Below are 19779 nucleotides of genomic sequence, written 5' to 3'. Positions count from 1 at the left end.
GATGAACATAAAGACAGTTTAGGAAATGTCCTAAACATGTCCATTAGCTATGAGGAAAAAAAAAATTGTAAGGAAAGATATGAACCGTATACTGCCAACAGTATTACTTCAGGATCAGAGCGAAACATGCGCTCCTGATGACACTGCAGGCAGTTTGGCTTCTCTACCATGATCCTCTTTCCAGCTTTTGCCAGATCCTTTCCCTCATACACTATAACACAATACTATACACAATAACAACTCTGGGTCCAGCCTGGATATGGAAGACTTGATTAGACACAAAACATCTCAGCAGTCAATGTCTTTTTACGGAAAACCTCCTTGACTAAAAAAGCTTTCCTCTGTATTTATTGCTGCTGCCTCTGCTGAATATTTGACAGCATTTTTTAAATTCAACTAAGTGTGAAGGATTTCTGAGGAGGTGATGACTCAGAGGTCTTAAAAGAAAGGCAAAAGCAGAAAGAGCAGAATTCCTCACTCAGCTGAATCTGAAAAGTCGAAGTGGGAAGGAAAGTGGTGACCTGTAGCTAGAGCTGGCAATAAGGGAACTGAATCATACACTATGGGTTATATGGGATCCTTTCTTCTGAGAATTAACAACCAGGAATTTTCAAAAGATGAGGATAGCCCCAGCACTGCCCACCTTCCACTTTCACTAAAACTGCTAGCAGGTGCTCAGAACCTCAAAAATAGCCAGTAGCCTAACTGCACTGTTATAAAGAGTAATCACCTGCAGCAGTCTCTCCCAAAACAAACTTCATTTTTATACTACTTTCAATCTGCAAAGTGACATTTCAATTTACAGGAACCTACGGTCAACAAGTTTAGGTTGCTTATTTCCAAGCTGATTATAAGCATTTCTAACTATATATTGCTAGCATCTAAGAAACTTTTAGAAAGAAACACTTCAACAAACATTTTTCATTACAATATTGCACCAGTGTTATACAGATAAGGGTTTTGGCTGGGATAGAGTTAATTTTCTCCCTATTAGCTGGTGCAGTGCTGTGTTTTGACTTTAGTCTGAGAACAATGCTGATAACACACCGATGTTTTAGTTGTTGCTCAGTAGTGCTTACCCTGATCAAAGACTTTTCAGTCTCTCATGCTCTGCCAGTGAGGAGGTGACAAGAAGCCGGGAGGGAGCAGAGACAGGACACTTGACCCAGACTAGCCAAAGGGGCATTCTATAACACAGCACGTCATGCCCAGTATATAAACTAGGGGAAGTTGACAGTGGAGTGGGCGTGGAGGTTATCACTGCTTGAGACAGGCTGGGTACCAGTCAGCAGGTGGTGAGCATCACTTGTGTTTTCTGAACTTTCATTGTTCCTTTTTTTCCTGTTCCCTATTATTATATTAATATTATTGTTATATTATTTCAAAATATTAATTTCAATTATTATTCTGTTCTACTTGATTTCTGTTATTAAACTGCTCTTGCCTCAACCCTCAGGTTGTACCTCCTTCGATTCTCCTCTCCATCCCACCCAGCATGGGACAGGGAAGGATGGGAAGTGAGAAGGCAGCTGCGTGGTACTTAGTTACTAGATACATTTAAATTATGATGGCTAAGTAACTAATTTTTTCTTCCCGCTCCCCCGCCCCCCCCCCTTCTTTTTCCTTCTCCTAAATGCACAGATTAAGAGTTACAAGTTGTAAATTATGCAACCTTATGACTTGAGCGGTGAACAAATGAATTCACATGATGATTCACTATTCTGGACAAAGGGGATAGAGCCATGATTTTTTGTGTTTGCTTGTTGTGTTTCTTAACAAGCTCGTGAAATAATACTTAAATGACAGAGTATGCTGTCCTGTAAATTTGAGACATGCAAATGGACTGTGACAGCTGCTCAACAGATAACATATTTGCAGATTAAAACACTAAGCTCTTTAACTACAAGGCAAAAAACGGCGTTGAACTCTCCGTACATCTTACAGGGTGGGATTCTGACTTCACAGCACAAAAAGTAATTTCCAGTTTGGTTGAAATGGTTTTGAATAAGCAGTATCCTCTGGAAATCATTTCAAACCTATCCAGTTGCTGACAGACATTAGGAACCTAATTAGCAAATGAAGCATTTGGGGGGAAGAGGGGCGGTTCATTAAATTTTATGAAGTCATTAAACTGAGCATATTGGCATGGCCGTGCCAGTCTACTTTACTCTGGGTTTAGTCTACAATTTAGTATTAGTGGTCACAAAAACATGCATTATTTTCATTTGTAATAAAAAATATTATGCCTATTGAAATAATGCGCCTATGTTAAGCCAGTGGACTGGAATTTGTCTCAAATATGCCTTCTGCTCTAAAGAGGAAAAGAGGAAGAAAATAAAAAAGGTACTACTTGCTCAGGGAAATTTAGGTTACTGTTGAATACAAATGTGTTTACTATTTGATAAAAACACTAACTGATTTGGGACAGGGGGGGGAAAAAAAAGGGAAAAAAGCCGTAACAAAATCCAAATCACAACATTTTGAAAGCCTTCACAAATACTATGGTTTGCTAGCTGCATGCTGTAGACAACTTTATCTACTGCTAGTTCTTGTACATTACTAGTGTCACACATTTAGAAAGCTTTCCACACTTCAGCTTGTCCAGCCCTCCAAACTACTATGACCAATGACATCAGGAGAATTAGAAGCAGATGGAGAATTACAAGGCTCACTGGTTTGACACAGAAATCTGAAAGGGGGAGCATAAAACAATTTTATTTCTTTTTCCTGGTCACTCATGGGAATAAGATCTTTTGGGTTTTTGTTTATAAAGTAAACCTCATTTCACTGCAGCTGACACTACACTCATTCCAAAACACAATGATCTCAACAAAGTTAATCAAGCTGCTTCCCTGTATTCTGTGCATGTAGTATTTACAAAATACAAACAAGCACAATAATACCGCTGATTTAAAAACCAACACAAGTTATCTCTAGCTAGCCTGCAGCTATTTTTATATTCTGAAAAAATACATTAAGTAAGGTTTCATGCATTTCTGCATGTCCTCTGTATTTCGAAGATTAACGGTTTGTTCTAGAATCACAGTACTGGGGCTCACTAATATCATTTACATTAAGTTAAAACACAAAATCTTGGAACTTCAGAAAGACAAGCATCTACGTTTTTAAATACTTACTTCAGAAGAGGATGTGACAAAAAGCAAATAGACATTTCTCTCCTACTTCATACTGCATTGCATTTTTTTTTTTTTTTATAAGTAAATGCTAAACCAACAATATCACTTGGTTGCACTGGTTTTACTGTCTCAACTGCAATTCTTCTCTAACCAGACAGTCTGTGTGCTTTGTAATGTGTGTGTGTCTGTGGTGCTTTGTAATGGTAAACGGGTAAGCAAACATTCTTAGGTTCTGGTTTTCCATAGTCAAAGCTTAAAACTGACCTCAAAGCTTATTTTCATATTCACAGACACAAAACAAATCAAAACCAAGTGAAGCACATCACAGGGCTATTGCTGCAGCAGAAAAATCCCCAAATCATCTAGTACAGACACAGGGACTACATGCACCCACAGTTTTGGTACAGACAAAACCAAGAACTACCAAGACCTTTCTACATCTCCTATTCTAAAAGCGTATTTAAATTAAATTTGGACACTGAAATTGTTCAACAGTAGTTTTTTCCAAATGACAAACCAAAAAACCTATTTACACATTGTCTGGAACTCTCCTGCTGTCAAACAAAACAAAAAATGTAAGACAAAACTCCAAAGCTTCTCAGCTCCCAGGATTTATAATAAAAACCTAAAACTTCTTTGTTACGCTAAACCCAAGGTTACTTTGTGTTTCTATTTCTCAAAAACAACTGATGATCCTAAGTAAGGCAGATATTTACAACTCTTTTCTTATGAGAGCAGATTTAGATTAGTTACTAGGAAAAAATTCTTCACTATGAGAGAGGTGAGGCACTGGCACAGGTTGCCCAGAAAAGCCATGGACGCCCCATCCCTGGCAGTGTTCAAGGCCAGGCTGGACGGGGCTTTGAGCAACCTGGTCTAGTGGAAGGTGTCCCTGCCTGTGGCAGGTGGATTGGAATTAGATGATTTTTAAGGTTCCTTCCAACCCAAACCATTCTATGACTTTATGAGATACAAGAACTGTTACTTATTAGTATGTATTTTAAGTTGGACAGTAAGATACAGATTGTTGGAAGGAAGGGAAAAACTGAGTGTTCACACTGACTGGCAAGAAACGGTATATTGATATAACATCTCTTCCCACTGTTAAAAATGCCAGTGATCAGCACAGAAGGTTGAAAAAGAGTGATTTCACATAGCACTATTGATGAACATCCCTACTTTGAAACCAAACAGTTAAAAAAACCCAAAACCCTAGGCAACAATTTTGCAGATATTGAATACAATCCTGAAATGCGATGCACATCTAACCTCCTACTGCTATGGGTCAGACTCTCTGCAGGTGGTTGGCTTGCTTCAGCACAACTGAAAGGTTTGAAACACTTATTCATAAGGATGAGTGCAGAAAACATGCAATACTCCCTTCACCATGCTTTGCCCCAGCCACACTCTACACTTGTCAGGTTTCTACACCAATCAAAAGTTCATTGTCTGAATATGGTCCAGAAAATGACCAGCATTTGCTTATGAAAAAATCTACACTGGAGATTCAAGATTTACCATGGAGTATGGTTATTAGATAGAGCATTAGTGTACGACTTGGTATCATGTCTGTACTTCCCTGAAGTCCTTCTGAAGATGTATAGGTTCCTTATTTAGGCCAAACCTCAGTACGCCTGCTTCGTCATGCAATGCAAGACATGAGTGAATCAACATTACAGCCGAATCTGAAGAAGTGACTGGAAACTGAACTCTAGAGAGCTACCCAACCTCACAAGACCCCTACTATAGCTGGTACTGTTGAAGTAACCCATCTTCAGTATCTGAGTAGATGGAGATGTCTCCTAATCTGAGCACTCAAAAAGTTATCTTCAGCACCTGGTTTAGCCACATGTCTTCCTTTTACATATTAAGCAGTCATTCTAGCACGTCAAGTAAGCAACTTCAGTCTAATCCTCAGAATTTACCTCAGCCCCTCATTAGGAAAGTAACACGTCGACAAACTTCCCATGTATCCTTATTGTTGTGACACATTCCTACTAATGGACACACTTAGACGTACCCATAGTTCATTATCTGACCATTCTCACAAGATACAAGATTGCCACAGCTACCAAACATGAAAGTTACTGACAAAAATGAGTACTGTCCCTTGCAGTATGTGCACTGCAAGATTTGAAATATATTTTCTAATGGATAAGATGCTAAGAAAGTCAAAACCCAAACAATTTAAGAGAATGGAGAAAAGGCATACACACTAATTCACTTATGAAGCAAGTCATTGTGTTGCATTTCTTATTTGAATAAATTTCAAGATTCTCTTTATTCTCCCACACCATTAATTCATTCTGTCAAACTGAAGGAATTATCTGCTGTTTCAGAAAGGTCTACTTGTATTACTCGGAAAGTTCACTGGACTATACCTTTTTACCATGTTCTAGGTTGGGAATTCAATTTCATGTTCTGGAGACTGATGACACATTGTTGTCTTTGAAACACCTAGTAAAGAACTAACCCCTGAAATTTAAACAAAACTAAAAATTCTGAAGAACACATCTTCAAGTTTCACTTCACAAAATTGTCTTTGAAAGTATTAAAAAAATACTTAATAAACGCAACTATTATTACAATGTTTTCTCATATTCTTTACATTTCCGTAGCTCACACTTCCATCACCAGAATCTCCCAATTCTACAACAGACCAACAGAATTTCTTCTGGGAAAGGAGGAAAACAATTATGTATGTACAACAACCAGAGAAGCCATACTTTCATTGATACCTGTTCTCACAGCAATCCTCATTCTGTATTATTTTAGTATGATAAATTCACGAGGAAGAAATATCAAGACCTATTATCACTGGACTATGTCATGAGATTGCAAAAACACCTAGAAATATTAGTAAATTCCCAGGGAAAGCACCACTGATTAAAGTGTCTTCCAGCAAAATAATTCTCACCTTTGGCCCATGAGATGATTTCTTCTTTACTTCAGGAAAAGACAAGGAGTTGCTGGGAAGGTTTGGGACATGGAGGCTCTGTCCTGAAGAGAACGATGTGCCATCTGACATTACCATGATCTGTTGTAAGAAGGAAAGCACGTCAGTCAAACATTACCAGAGACAGAGAGAGTCTCAACTGCCTAAAAACGAGTAAATAGCACTGTCAGGAGAAAAAAACTTCTCCAGCGAATAGTATCCATATATTAATGTAACCACACTGCCATCCTCTATTTATAATGAGCAAATCATATCCTTCAATTTCCATGCAAATACAAGGTAAGCCCCTCATAAAATGGCATAACTTGTTCTATTCCTTACATGCTATGGCACCTGGGTCCTCAGTGCACTTTCTCTCAAGCCTAGTACACTTGAAAGTTCATCCTACCCGCACTAAATGGTTCTGCAGGCTGCGGACATCCCATAAATGCGTATGTGCAGTAGTCTTCACTTTCTACTAAAGAAAAGTGAAGGAAAGCTTTTGCTTAATGCGTAGAGGTGGTAAGGTTAGGGTGGCGGGGGCAGCCTCCGTGAGGAGTCCAGGGAGTCCCTCATGCCGGGTGTGGCTGCCCCACACCCAGCACAGGACATGGCTGAGCCCCTCAGGCAAGACAGCGGCACCTCGCTGAAAATAGGTGTAAGGGCAAAACACTGCACAGGCAGAGGAGATGTGAGAAACTGCAGTGTGAACACAAAGAATAAGGGAAAGAGGTACTCTGGGTGCTGGGAAAGGTATTTCCCTGCAGCCCATGGAAAGCCCATGCTGGAGTAGGGGGAAAGTGTGAGGAGGACGAGAGGCAGAGAGGAGCTGCTACAGATTGACTGCAAACCCCATTCTCCATCCCCCTGTACTGCTCAGGGTGGTGAGACAGACAAGTCCTGAACAAAGGGGCAAGGCTGAGTACAGGAAGGCAGTGCTGAGGAGTGGTGGTGTTTTCTTTCTTATTTTGTTTCACGTTACCCAAATCTATTTTAATCTGCAACAAAATTAAATTATTTTTTCCCAAGTTAAGTCTGTTCTGTACGTGAGAGTAACTGGTGAGCAATCTCCTCCTCATGAGCTTTCTCCTCCTACCTTCACTCCTGCGCTGTTGAGGAAGCAGAGTGACCAAGTGGCTGGGTGGGAGTTCATCACCTAGACAAGGTTAACCCACCACAAAAATACAGTGTAAGAACAGCGTAAGGTTTCAATGTGAAAGCTGTACAGCTCTATCTTCAACTTCTAACTTCAAGCTTCTGCCTTCTCTGGAGCACAGCAAACTGGATGGCTGGTGAGCAAGCAGCATTTTTGCTATGACAAGGCAGTAGCTCCTTTTCTTGAGTTTAAAGACTCTTTAGTACAAACAGATCATTTCCACAGATAAGTTTGCTGTCACAGAGCAGTTAGCAGGAATGTAAAGATTATGCCTTCCATCTGAGAGAAGCTCAACTATCTCCCGTCTTCCAGTGCTGCTGGGCCTGAATTTTACTGCTTCCTAGCACACCTACTCCTCCGTCTATTGTTTCAAAACCCTAAATGCCAGAGACAGCTTACCTGCTGTATGACAAGCCCTGCAAAGCTGGTGAGAAGTTGCAGAGCTCTGCACCTACAAGGAAACATCTCTCTCTTTCCACCCATTCCCATGCACAACATCGCACCTGGTTTAGTGGATGTCCTCTGTGGTCAACCCTTGCCTCTTCACATGGTGAAAACATCCTCTGATTATCAGGGATGGGGAGAGACTGCCCCACCCCATGCCTTATACACATTACATTAGAAGGATAGGAAGAGCAGAATTAGGACATCTGAGGCCTGGCAGACTTGGTAAATCCAGTTCCATTCAGTGAGAAAATAAGACAACAAAATCTGGACAGTCCAAACTGCGAGCCCTAAAAATATCAAATGTATTGAATCCTGCAGCCTGTTATTTCATTTTAAACCCTATGAAAAATAGCAATCGTGGATTCAAAATTTTAGTATGATTAATGTACGCAGTAAGACAGAACTTCATCTCAAACTGCAGACTTTACTGTCTGTAAAGATGACAAAAGACCAGGAAAACCTCATGTAAATTTAACTTTTTGGTCCCTATAAAAATCACACCTCTATCTGCCAAACTTGTCTCTGTCAGAAAAACAATACGGTCCTCATTAAAGTACCCTTTACCAAAGGGGGGGGAATCAATTGGGGGGGAGAAATCAATAAATCACATGCCTCCTCCTCCCTCTCACAGAATCACGTTAATACTAGCATGTAGTAACTCTTCAGAAACTCTTTCAAAATACCTGTTTTCTTTGCCATGATCATCTATAAAAAGCCCCTGCATTAGAAACACTTTAGAGAATTGAGATGCATTTCCATTTTGGCTAAATTTAGGAAAGAGATAGCTATACATCCAGTTTAAGTCTACTGAAAGAGCTCATCTGACAGAAATATAGCAACTTCTGCAGTGGGTAAGTGCCCACTTCCCATTAGTCAAACATATAAACACACAGCCCGGGAGATGAACTTCAACCAGCTTCCAGAGCAAGTCCCAACTTTTACATCACAGTGGCAGCATTTACTGCTTAAGTGTCTGTGTGAATGTCTGTGTGTATGGCTACATTAAGACAAGGCTACACAGAATAGCAAAAGGTGGGAAACGACCACATTTGCAGCAAGCTGCTAATTCTGCAGCAGGATTGCATACTCATCAGAAGCATAACAAGAGCTCTCCAGTCCAGCCATGTTACATGCACTGTTTTTTTCACTCGTTTCCTCCTTTCCGCACTATAAGGCTCCAGCTAGCTCATAGCTACAAAGAGCACACCCCCATTGGTGCAGGACACTGCCAGAGCCCATGCTGAAGTAAGGCACCCAAGACCACCCGCAGCTTGTGCTTGTCTTCTCCCACAAGGAATCACCTCATTGACAAAACCCAGGCACATTATTAATTCCTCTCCTCAGGCCCTTCCACAAGTCAACAGTTCAGTGGGACAGGACAAACTGGTGGAGTAAGGCACCAGTGCTACTGTTAACAAAGCAAGGTGAGACAACATCTGGGCTCTAAACAAATCAGTTTAAACAGACATATAATCGCATTCTGAACTCTCCAGTATGTGAAGCATGAAGTTCTGATTACAGTTTTGCTGTTCCCTCAAAAATTTAGTTTGACTGTATTTAAGCAGAACAGAGGTCTAGCTAATCTCACAGCTGGTCTTCGACGTGGTCAACGGTGACAGTAATAGGCCATGTAAAAGTAGGGAGTTAGACATACTTCTTCACACGCATTAAAGGGCTTTAAAAAAACATTGGTGGATTGGAGTACCCGGTATTGGATAAGCATTAGAAACATGGCCAAGAGAAAATAGTTTAACACTTTAATATCAGGGTACAAATGATGTAGGAATTACAGAATAGGCTGTATTAAGAAACATGTCAAGGGAGGCAATATTCCCACTCCACATTGCCCTGTAGCAGCCCCACCTTGAGTACTCTGTGCAGCTTTGGGCTCCTCAATATAAGAAGGACACTAAATTATTAAAGTGCACCCAGAGAAGGGTGACCAAGGTGGTGATAGGTCTTGAGGGCCAGACTTCAAAAGAGCAGCTGAGGTCACTTGGCTTGTGCAGCTTGAAGAAGAGAAGGCAGGGGGGACCTCATGGCAGTCTACAACTGCCCCAAAGGGTGCAGTGGCGAGTGAGGTGCTGATCTCCTCTCTTTGGTGACCAGTGGTAGGAGATGAGGAAATGGAATGAAGCTGCATCAGGGGAAGTTCATACTGGACATTAGGAAAAGGTTCTTCACTAAGAGGGTGGTTGGTCACTGGAACAGGCTCCCCCCAGGGAAGTGGTTGTGGCACCAAGCCTGTCAGAGTTCAAGGAGCGTCTCGACGATGCTCTTAGTCATATGGTTTATTTTTAGGTAGTCCTGCAAGGAACAGGGATTTGGACTCAATGATCCTTATGGGTCCCTTACAACTAGAGACATTCTATCATTCTATGTACCCATGCTGGGTTTCTTTTTTCCTTTTTTTTTTTAAATCGATTTAAAAAAAACCAAACCAAACCAAACCAACTTTTACCTGTTGGTGGGAACTTCATAATTCTCATGAACAGAAATTCTTTGCACCTATAGGAAGCAGCTAATATTATATTACAAAAGTGACAAGAAAAAAATGCTTCTAAAAACAGACAGGCCATAAAAGGAAGGCTAAAGTAAGTGTGGGCCCACTGCTCAATGTGGCAAGAGACCTCATGACAAAGAACATGGCTTATGTACTCAATGTTTTTTCAGCCTCTGTTTACACTAATAACATCTTGCTTCCTCAGGCCTCCAAGGTACCTGAGAATCCTCACAGACTCTTCAGTGGAGAGTCAGTGCCCAGAAGATAGAAGGACTGAGTTAGGGTGAACGTCATCCACAGGGACACTCAGGTTCATGAGACCAGACTGGATGCTGGGGTACTGAAGGAGATGGTTAGTACCACTGCAAGGCAGCTCTCCATCATCTTCAAAATGTTGTGGTGATCAGGAAAGGTTCCTGATGGCTAGCGAAAGGTAAACATCACATTCATCTTCAAGAAAGAAGATGCAGGGAACAGGAGTCCCACCAGTCTCATGTCAGTCCCTGGGAAGAATAGAGAAAAATCTTCCTGGAGGCCACTTCCAGCCACTGGAGGAACAAGAATGTGACTGAGAGCAGTCAGCACAGGTTTACCAAGAACAATTCTGCCCAATTTACTGCCAGATCCATGAGATATGGACCAGACAGATTATGGGATGGGTGGAGAACTGTGTGGACTACTGGATCAAATTATTACTTTCACCTGTGTGAGGTCCAGCTAGAGGCCAGTGACTACCAGTGTTCCTCCAGGATGGATCACCACTTAGTCCAAAACCTTTTAATGTCTTGATTAACAATTCAGTGGGACTGAGTGAACTCTCAACAAATTCACAGGTAACTGACACACAGGTCACTTCTTTTCAGAGATAGCCTGTGCTGTCCAGCAGAATCTCCACCATACTAACATAACTGTTGAGTTAGAGGATGTTCCAGGAAGAGAAGAAAAAAGATTAGATGAGCTGTTCCATAAGGCATACTGAAACTCAGTCAGCAGGTGAGGTGAGCTCCCAAGAAAGCCAGCCTGCAGTCTAGTGAAGATGGAGAGACAAACGTCAGCGTGGGCAGCCACTTAACGCACAACACTCAAGCTGGACAAGAGAAAGTTACCTTTCTGCTACTTTCTGCTGGTTTACACTGTAACTGGGAGGTTTCCTACACCACCACTAATAAGCTATTCCATAAAAGTTTTAGCTAAACATAGGGAAGAGATTACAACATCCAAGTTAAGTTTTAACAAAATCTCATCCTAATAATGCATATAAGAAAAATTTATGAAAACAATGCAAGACTAAATCATACTGGAGCACACAAATACCATACAAATATCATGCTGTTTATTGTCTACTATGGTAAACAACTCCTACCACAGAGCAAAAGGACAAATGTACCTAAGCAATTTTTACTTTCATTGCTGTTATGGACAGCTGTGTAACGCATCTCCTTTCCTTGCCCCTCCCCCCCCCCCCCCCCCCCCCTTTTTTTGCCAGAGGAAGATTTTTCTCCTTCTGTCACATGTGCCAATAAAGCATCACATATACAAAAAGTCAAACTGATCTGCTGCTAGTGGTATCTTGCCTCTAGTTCACTAAACACCCACTTCATTAGCCTGCAGCTATTGAGCTTGTATTTGAAACCTTTACCTACCAGATGCTTTAAATAAGAGACAGCTTCCTGAGCAAGGGCAAAGAAAACTTATTTCCCCCTCCCAACACTGGATGGGAAATCCATTGGTCTTCATGTTATTGGGTAGGAACCAATCTGCTTGATCAACCTGAATAACCAGCCTCCATAGTACCTGAATTGCAGATACCTGTTAAGGGCATTCCAGTCTACTACTCAAAACTATGAGTAGCAACCGGGACTAGAGTGCTATGGAATGAAAAATTGCCATATATTTAACTTATGTAGTTCCATACACTGCTGAACAAAGGAAAGGATAAGTGAACAACAACTGTGCACTACCAATTATCTTAATGTAATTGGGAACCCTTTACCACTATCTCTTTTCCAGTAATTTGGGAATTATGAAATTATGATACATGTATGTAATGAAATTATAATACAATGTAATGAAATTATAATACATGTATGTAAACCTATTAACAATTGATTCAGAAGTTCTTTACAAAAAATTTTCCTGTCAAAGATAACATTTATCTACCCACACATGTTTGGCAGCTTAGAGCACTCAGGTACCCAACAAGAACGACACACTTTCAAAACACAAAGCTTTGCTCTTAAGATCCCAGTACAGAAAGCATGAGGAACAGCCTCAGCAAGTTCCACGGTCTTCCCTTCCTGCAAATTTCTACAAATTCACATCACGCTATCCCTGATGCACAGGAGTCACAGATCTGTCACCCCGCATACATATTTACACAGTCAGAAACTGCACAAGCTGTCACAGTGCTCCAGATCAACACAATCTTGTTATTAAGGCACATTAGAGATTCTGAAGGTAATGAACCACTACAAAAAAGCTGTTGTCTGTCTCCTGCTTTCTCATTTTCCTGAATGAAAGGAGGCCATCAACAAAGCTGGAATAATCTTGCCTCAAATAGATCCACACCAAGTTACCTGTTGTAGTTTTGTTTACTGAGCTAGTAAGAACACCTTCATACAACAGAACAGACTGGTGAGCTTCCCCACAATATGCTGCAGAAAAATTTCAAATAGTACTTTCAGTAAGAGATATGAAATATCTATTAGAATTCTGGGAAAAATGAACCATTTCTACGATGTTTCTGCAGTACTGCAGATGAATTATGTTCATCATGCATCAGTAGGGACTTCCCTGTGTGGTCCTAGGCTGCCGCACCCCACATCATTTTACAGTGAAGAACGAGTTCATTCACCACTGAAAGCACCAAGAGTAACAAAAAATCCAGTTGTCCTGAACAACTATGATTCCTAAACAAAAAAAAAAAACCACGCACACAAGGAAATAAAAAGCATTTTAGAATTCTTTTAAGTTATTTTCTTGAAAGTAAAGTAACATATAGTTTAAGAAAATTCAATTACTTCATTATGAAAAGCACAAGATTAAAGATAATCCCTTCCCTAGAGCGGCATTATACCCAAGGCTGGCTCTGGGTAGAAGCCAACTATTCAAACTGACACAGAGGAATTGTAAGGAAAGAGGTAGGATAGAGACAAAAAAAGGGAAATCCCTATGATTTCATCTTTGTTACATGATTAGAGACGCAAGTTTTAGAATAGGCATTATGCAGGCATCTCAAGTAACTGAAAAGACATTTCTCAACTGTTAAACAATAAAAACAAATATTTGGGAAAAAAAACCAAACAATCCAAACAACAAAAAAACACCACCAAACAAAAAACCCTCAAACAACAGAATGCAATGGGTTTGGCAAAGCCTGTATTTTTACCTTGGTATATTTCTTAACACTTGCAGCCCTCTCAGAATGATTCTCTCTCGACTCATTAGTAGATGAACTGTCTTCAAGGAAAGAGATGCTTTGCTACAGAAGCTGCTTGTATTTCCAAGCTAATTTCATAGAAAGCAGAGAAGAGACACCTCTTGCTAAAAAGAATAATTACTACTTTAAAAGTGAACTATTCCTTGCATTCTTTAAATCTGAAAACTCCAGCTTATCATAAATAGCCATGTGCACTTGTAATAATGTTATGAATGTTACTATTTTTGTCTGCAGAGGTAATTGCTCTCTTAAGGGACATCTATAAGGCTCTTCCTTTTATGAAAGAAAATTCACCTGTTAAATGCTGTCTGTGTACTCCTGGATTAAACAAATAATTATGGGTCTCCTTCCAAAAAGGTGGGACTATGTTAACACAGTACAAACATTTTTATTTATATATTTGCAGCTATGGACTGAAATTATTTTCACTATTCGTCTTCCTGCAAGAATCAAAATTAAGTTATTCATAATATCATATTCATAATATCATATTCAAACAAGTGGTGCCTGAGCAAGTCTGTGTTTCAAGAAGCAAAATTCAATTTAACTGTCAGGTTGCTGATATCATTATCTTCAAAATTAATTTCTTTCTACTTTCTCAATAAGCTGATTAGGTGTAATTTTCAGGTTTTTTAATTCTAATTTTTTTCTTGAAATTGAAAAACATGCAAGCCAAAAAAGCAATAAAACCGGCACTACTGATTTATGTATGGTTTTACTGGGATTCAACACTCAAAATCTGCTTCAAAGTTGAAGATTATTTTTAATGACTAGAATTTCTCAGTGTCATCCCTCTTCCCTTATCCATACACACGAAACACAGCACTACCTCTTCTTCCTCAGGCTCTTTCACTTTTAGAGGCTGAAAGTAATCAGGGAAGGTAACTGACAAATCTAGGAAGGAATGACCACATAAGAATCAATGCTTACTGGTGTTTAATTGATGAAAACTTCAATCCTAATCATTCACAATTTCATGCTATGTCTAGAGGATGAGCTCTGCAGGAGACTACATGTACACAGCCCTGTCACTCCAAGTTAGCTTGACAATTTACTTGGTAAAAAATGGAATAACCAAAAGTCATCATTTGTATACAGACTGTCTTTAAGGATTTTGAGCCATAGATTGGATTATGCTATACACTGCTAATTCACACGAGTCATATCTGTATACATTAGCTTCACATCATTAGTACTACAGTGTGTAAACAGTGCAAAGAATTCTCAATGGCATGATTTCCACAGCAAACTTTTCTAAAAGAGATGTCATTTACAATATATATGCAAAGAAACAGAACATAAACAATTACACTGAATAGTTTGATTGAATTTGCCCAGCATACTCTTGAAAATATTTTATTTCCTCTGTAAACATTTACTTTTACATTTATGAGAACAAGGTCAACTGAAAGTAGGTAAATGGTAGAGGTGGGACTTGAGAGTAACTAAGGATCTTCAAGGAGTGAAGGGAACTTCAGTATAGAAAATGTATTTCTGAGAGTAGAAAATGCTGACAACGAACTTTGCAAATTGGATAGGGCCTTTGTAAGTTAGAACCAAAGGCTCCTATTTACTTTCATGACTACAGAAATACAATCTCTGAAGCTAAAACAAATTCTTCTTCTTGTAACGGCTTAAAAAATAATTCTCAGATTGGAAGAGAAATCAGCAAGCTGGTGACCTCCTATTAATGATGACTGACTGCACATTTATGCTTCAATTCTGGTGATACCAAATAAAATACTAAGACAGAAATAGTCCACAGAGTTAATCAGATCAGCACCACCATAAATATCCTGTTTGCCTTAACTAAAGTGACTACAGCAACACTGCAAAGCTGTGCTACAGCTGTGTTCTCACTTGGAATGTCCAAATGTTACTCTTATTGTCTCTCAGTGAACTGAAGGATAACCAGCCTGATCTTTGGGCACATGAAGGATAGGAAAGGGTAACTATGAGAATGCACTGGCAGACTGCTAGTACTTAATTTTAAAACAACAAAAAAGGGTTCTTAGCCTGAAAGACAAAAGAACATTGGCTGTACCAAGTATTCCTGACTAGTTTGCATTTAGGATGCCACATGTGTGAGGGAAAAGAGGAGTTGTGGGCACCCAAGCGATAATTCAAGGAATCTGCAGCAAGAGACAAACACATAGACAAGTCTATAGCGAATATGGCAGCATGAAGGCGCCAGGTGAGTCTGCACTCTTCCCTTCAGAAGGACATACAATTTGTAATATACACATTCATGCAAATGAGAAATAATCATGTTTAGTAGTTTACATCAATGGAACAACACATCCCAAGACTTCTGCTTGGAGAAAAACTAACTGGACATCTGGGTTTCCAGGTATGCAGAAATCAAGTGATTTACACCATTACTTAAAAGCATGTAAGCAAAAGTCCACCACCTTAGAGTGCTTGTCTTAAAGCTACCACTCAGCTTTTTACATTAATAAGCTAACTCACTCCTTTTGAAGGACATGAACTTCGTTTTGCCTGACATGTTGTCTGTCAAAGAAATTCGGCTGTTACTTTTTTCTTGAGTATTAATTGTTCTGACTTCCAAGTAACTTCAAAACCCATCACATACTGTAAATGCCTTTCTCAGCCTGAAGCATCAAAGTTCCAAGTGAGTTAATGTTTCGTGAATTCATTCAGTTGTCTATTCTACTTACACTTGAAAGCAAGAGCCAGCTTTCCAGGGCTTCTACAACAGTCAAAGAAAAGCCTGTGTACATCGTTTCATGAAAGTGTAACGGGCCTTCAATCCTGGGAGACATAAGCCCTTCACAGAGGCTTTCAGTAACAAGACAGACAGAATGCTATTACATCATCTCTGCCAAGTTAATCAGACAAATTCCTATGTCAAAAAGCCTATACAGGGAAGGACAAAACACCGATAGTTTCAAAAAAAAGGAACCCATTTCTTGAAAGGGAATTGGAAAACTTGAGAAATAAAAAGAAGGAAAAAAACCCCAAACAAGCAGTTTGTAGTCTCCAGAAGACAAAAACCAATGACACAAAGCATTTTAAAAATTACCACACTTGTATATTCAGGGAAAGAATTTGATCAAAGCCTCCCACATTTCATTGTTTTTAATTAGGCAACATTTTTGCTTTTGTGAACTCAAGAAACCTATAATTAGAAGGCACAGAAAATAAGCAATAAAAAAGCAATAAAAAGGATGCTTCATCTCTTTACCTTTTTAACCACCACCCTCCAGAGTCCCTGCTGGCATCATTTGGATTTATTACAGCTGTGGGTAAAGCTTGTCATTGACAACTGACCTGATACAATTAGCATTAACGCAGTGGCTCATGAAGTTTTCCTGAGTACAATCTTGATGGTTTATTTGCAAACACACTAAAAAGCTAATACATTGTCTAGACATCAATATCTTCCTGTACCTAATAAATACAAACACAAAACACAGCTCATGCTTCTATTTCAGTACAGCTATAGTTTTAAGTTTTCTTCTCCAGGAGGATAACTAGGTCTGTCAGACTACACCTGCTACTTATTTTTGCTTTATTTTCAAAGATTCTGTTCAGCAGACTGAATATTCTCACATTAACTCCCTCTTACCTCCAGCCCAGAACCTACTATTGTCTAATTGTGCCAAACAGGGATGCCAGTTAGGCTCTTCACAGTGGTGTACTGCAGGAGGGCAAGAGGCAGCAGCACAAACTGACAGAAACTGAGGCTGGAGAGAAGCCTCTGCCCCATGAAGACAGGCCAGCAGTGGAGCTGAAGCCCAGGCCAGGGAAGGTTTCACAGCTTGGCAAGGAGGGGTCAAGTTCTGAGCAGCCCAGTCTGACCCCATGGCTGAGCTTCTCATGGTCCCTACCAGCATGAATTATTCTGCCATTGTGTGAAACACAGCAGAACAGTTTCCACTAACAAAGTGTAAACCTAAGGGTTTTGCTGTCTCCTCCCTCCAAATGGGCAAATTGCCTTTGGGCTTTTTCACATCAGTTAATTTTACCAACATGTAAAGAAGTCTTGGTAAATTTTCTGCTTCAGATTGTGTAACATATAAATTTAAGTAGCTTTATTTAAACTTACAGTTTCTAACTTGATCTACTTTCTAACTACTGATTTTATTATGCTTAATATAAAACCATTCCTTTTTGAATGAGAGGTGTTTTATTTTCTTATTACTTCCTCCCACCACAGTAGCTCTCCTGTATTTATCTCTGGAAAGTCAAGCAAGCAATGTTTTATGTAAAAGGTCTAAGTTCTGCTTTTGCCTGGCTGTGAAGATAGATACCTATCTAATCATGTATTTAAGTAGGAACATGCTCATCTGCTCACCCATTTCTCATAAAGACAACAAGCACTGAGCTCTTATACGAAGTTAATCACAGAAACACTTCACTTTGTTTCACTGTCAGGACAGGTTTTTTTATACTAATCATGCACCAGCAGTAAGCAGTAACATCTTTATTTTGATGGCTTTTGACATGGGTGCAGGACTCACCCCTCCTGCCTTTAGCAGCTTTCTTCTGAATTCTTCTGTCGGGTTGTTGAATGTGAGCTTTTCACAGCGGAGGTGATTTACAGGTGGGTGGCCTTCAAGGTGCAGGAATAAGTCATAGTCAAATCGAACTTTCTTAGGCTCTTCCTGAGGGTTGAAAACAACCAGATAGAAACATCTAGCACCAAAACTAACTTAAGCTGAAAACAAGGGCTGGCAATTAAAATGAAAATTATGTCATTTTTAACCATTCTCTGTGTTCTCAGACACATGATGGAATTTACCAAGTGTCAGCTGAGCTACAGTAAATCAGAGAAACTTGTATCAGCCCATGGTAACACATGGTTACCATGCATGAACTTCAGTGAACTTCAAGTTGTCCTGACAAGGCTTAATTGAAAGTGTTACATCATGTTTGGCGCAGGCTACATACACATAGGCAAGTATGATTCAGCTGACACAAGGTAACTGTCACCAACACAATCACACTTCTGATCCCTACATAGAACTGAAGACACTATAGTAGGTTTTGAATGCAAATTCCTCCACCAAAGCCAAACACTATTGTTTTTTTTCTTCACGAGTTGTAGAAAGGGGTAAGAATGAAACTGTCGCTGCACTATATTTGATCTCCTATATGGCGTCTGCTCATTTATTAATTAAACTTCATTGCCTTGAATGAGTACGGCCAGCTAGACTTCAAGTGTTCCACCACAGCTTCCAAGTGATCAAAATTCTCTGCCACTGCAGTGAAAAAAATGAAACTGAATGTTCCCTGTAGCAATATGGAGAGAGAAAGAACAGGAAGGCCAAATTTATCTTGGAAAAAATCATTAATGCCCTACTGCCCTGAGAATGCCTTGCTGAAAAAGGACACTAGTGGTATTGAACAGACTTGAGTTTATAATACCAGAGAAAAGATACTAGGTACATTTCGTGTTATGCATTTACACAGTTCCTTCTAGAAGCTGAATACAAATTAAGTGTTCTTTTAAGACAATATTAAGTAGCCCGTCTTCCAAAGGTCCTGATGTGCAACAGAAGCCACTAAACCAATGTCAGTCGTAAGGCAGAACATAGTAAATGGTCAAATTTCGAAAAAACTTTTGTAAAAAGGGAACTATGAGGGAAGCGGAGGAGAAGATACGGCAAAATCTTTAACACTGCACATAATCAAAATGCGTGCTCTGTTCAGTGACAGATGCTTTAAAAATCTGCATTAAAGAAATGTTTAGTTTTGATTCAGGATTCCAAAGATGTGAAGAACTGAAAGTGTAGAAATCTCAGTTATTCTAAAAGTAAAATCAGAGGTTTCAAACATAGCCAAGGGACATTCGTATCATCCCATCTCTAGACTTGGAGCAGAGACAACAGAAGGGGACCTGAAATAAAAAGCCTGCAGTAGTCTATTCCTGAAGACAAAAGAGAGCAGTTGCCTTAGATGAACTTTTTTCTTGAAGGACCATTTTCAAAAGCAACCATGAATGAAGGTATTTCTTACTGTTAGAAAGATTAACACAGGATTTCTTGCAGAAAAAAAGAGGGAGATTTACACCTCAGTCTGCTTAGAAAACGCGTGATGTTGCTACAGGCAAACGGTTGGTACCAGCAGCTTTGCCATAAAAGTAAAGTTATAGGAGTTTATCAATGGGAGTCTTCAAAGAATTCTGTGGAAAATCAG

At 39.7% G+C, this 19779-nt stretch overlaps 1 protein-coding gene across 2 annotated transcripts in view; it reads right to left on the bottom strand.

Annotated features, from left to right (window-relative positions):
- Positions 1-19779, bottom strand: part of MLLT3 (MLLT3 super elongation complex subunit) — a 108689-nt gene that overhangs the window by 30069 nt on the left and 58841 nt on the right. The window contains exons 4-6 of one of the 2 annotated variants that reach the window (XM_030511416.1): positions 18102-18245; positions 7169-7228; positions 6055-6174 (exon numbers count right to left, since the gene is read on the bottom strand). In XM_030511416.1, the coding sequence (XP_030367276.1) occupies positions 6055-6174; positions 7169-7228; positions 18102-18245 (324 nt within the window). The remainder of the gene's footprint in view (positions 1-6054; positions 6175-7168; positions 7229-18101; positions 18246-19779) is intronic. The other variant, XM_030511417.1, reaches the window with a different exon arrangement.

The sequence above is a fragment of the Strigops habroptila genome, chromosome Z (genome assembly GCF_004027225.2).
Source record: "Strigops habroptila isolate Jane chromosome Z, bStrHab1.2.pri, whole genome shotgun sequence".
NCBI lineage: Eukaryota > Metazoa > Chordata > Aves > Psittaciformes > Psittacidae > Strigops > Strigops habroptila.
This window is presented reverse-complemented; position numbering and strand designations above follow the sequence as displayed.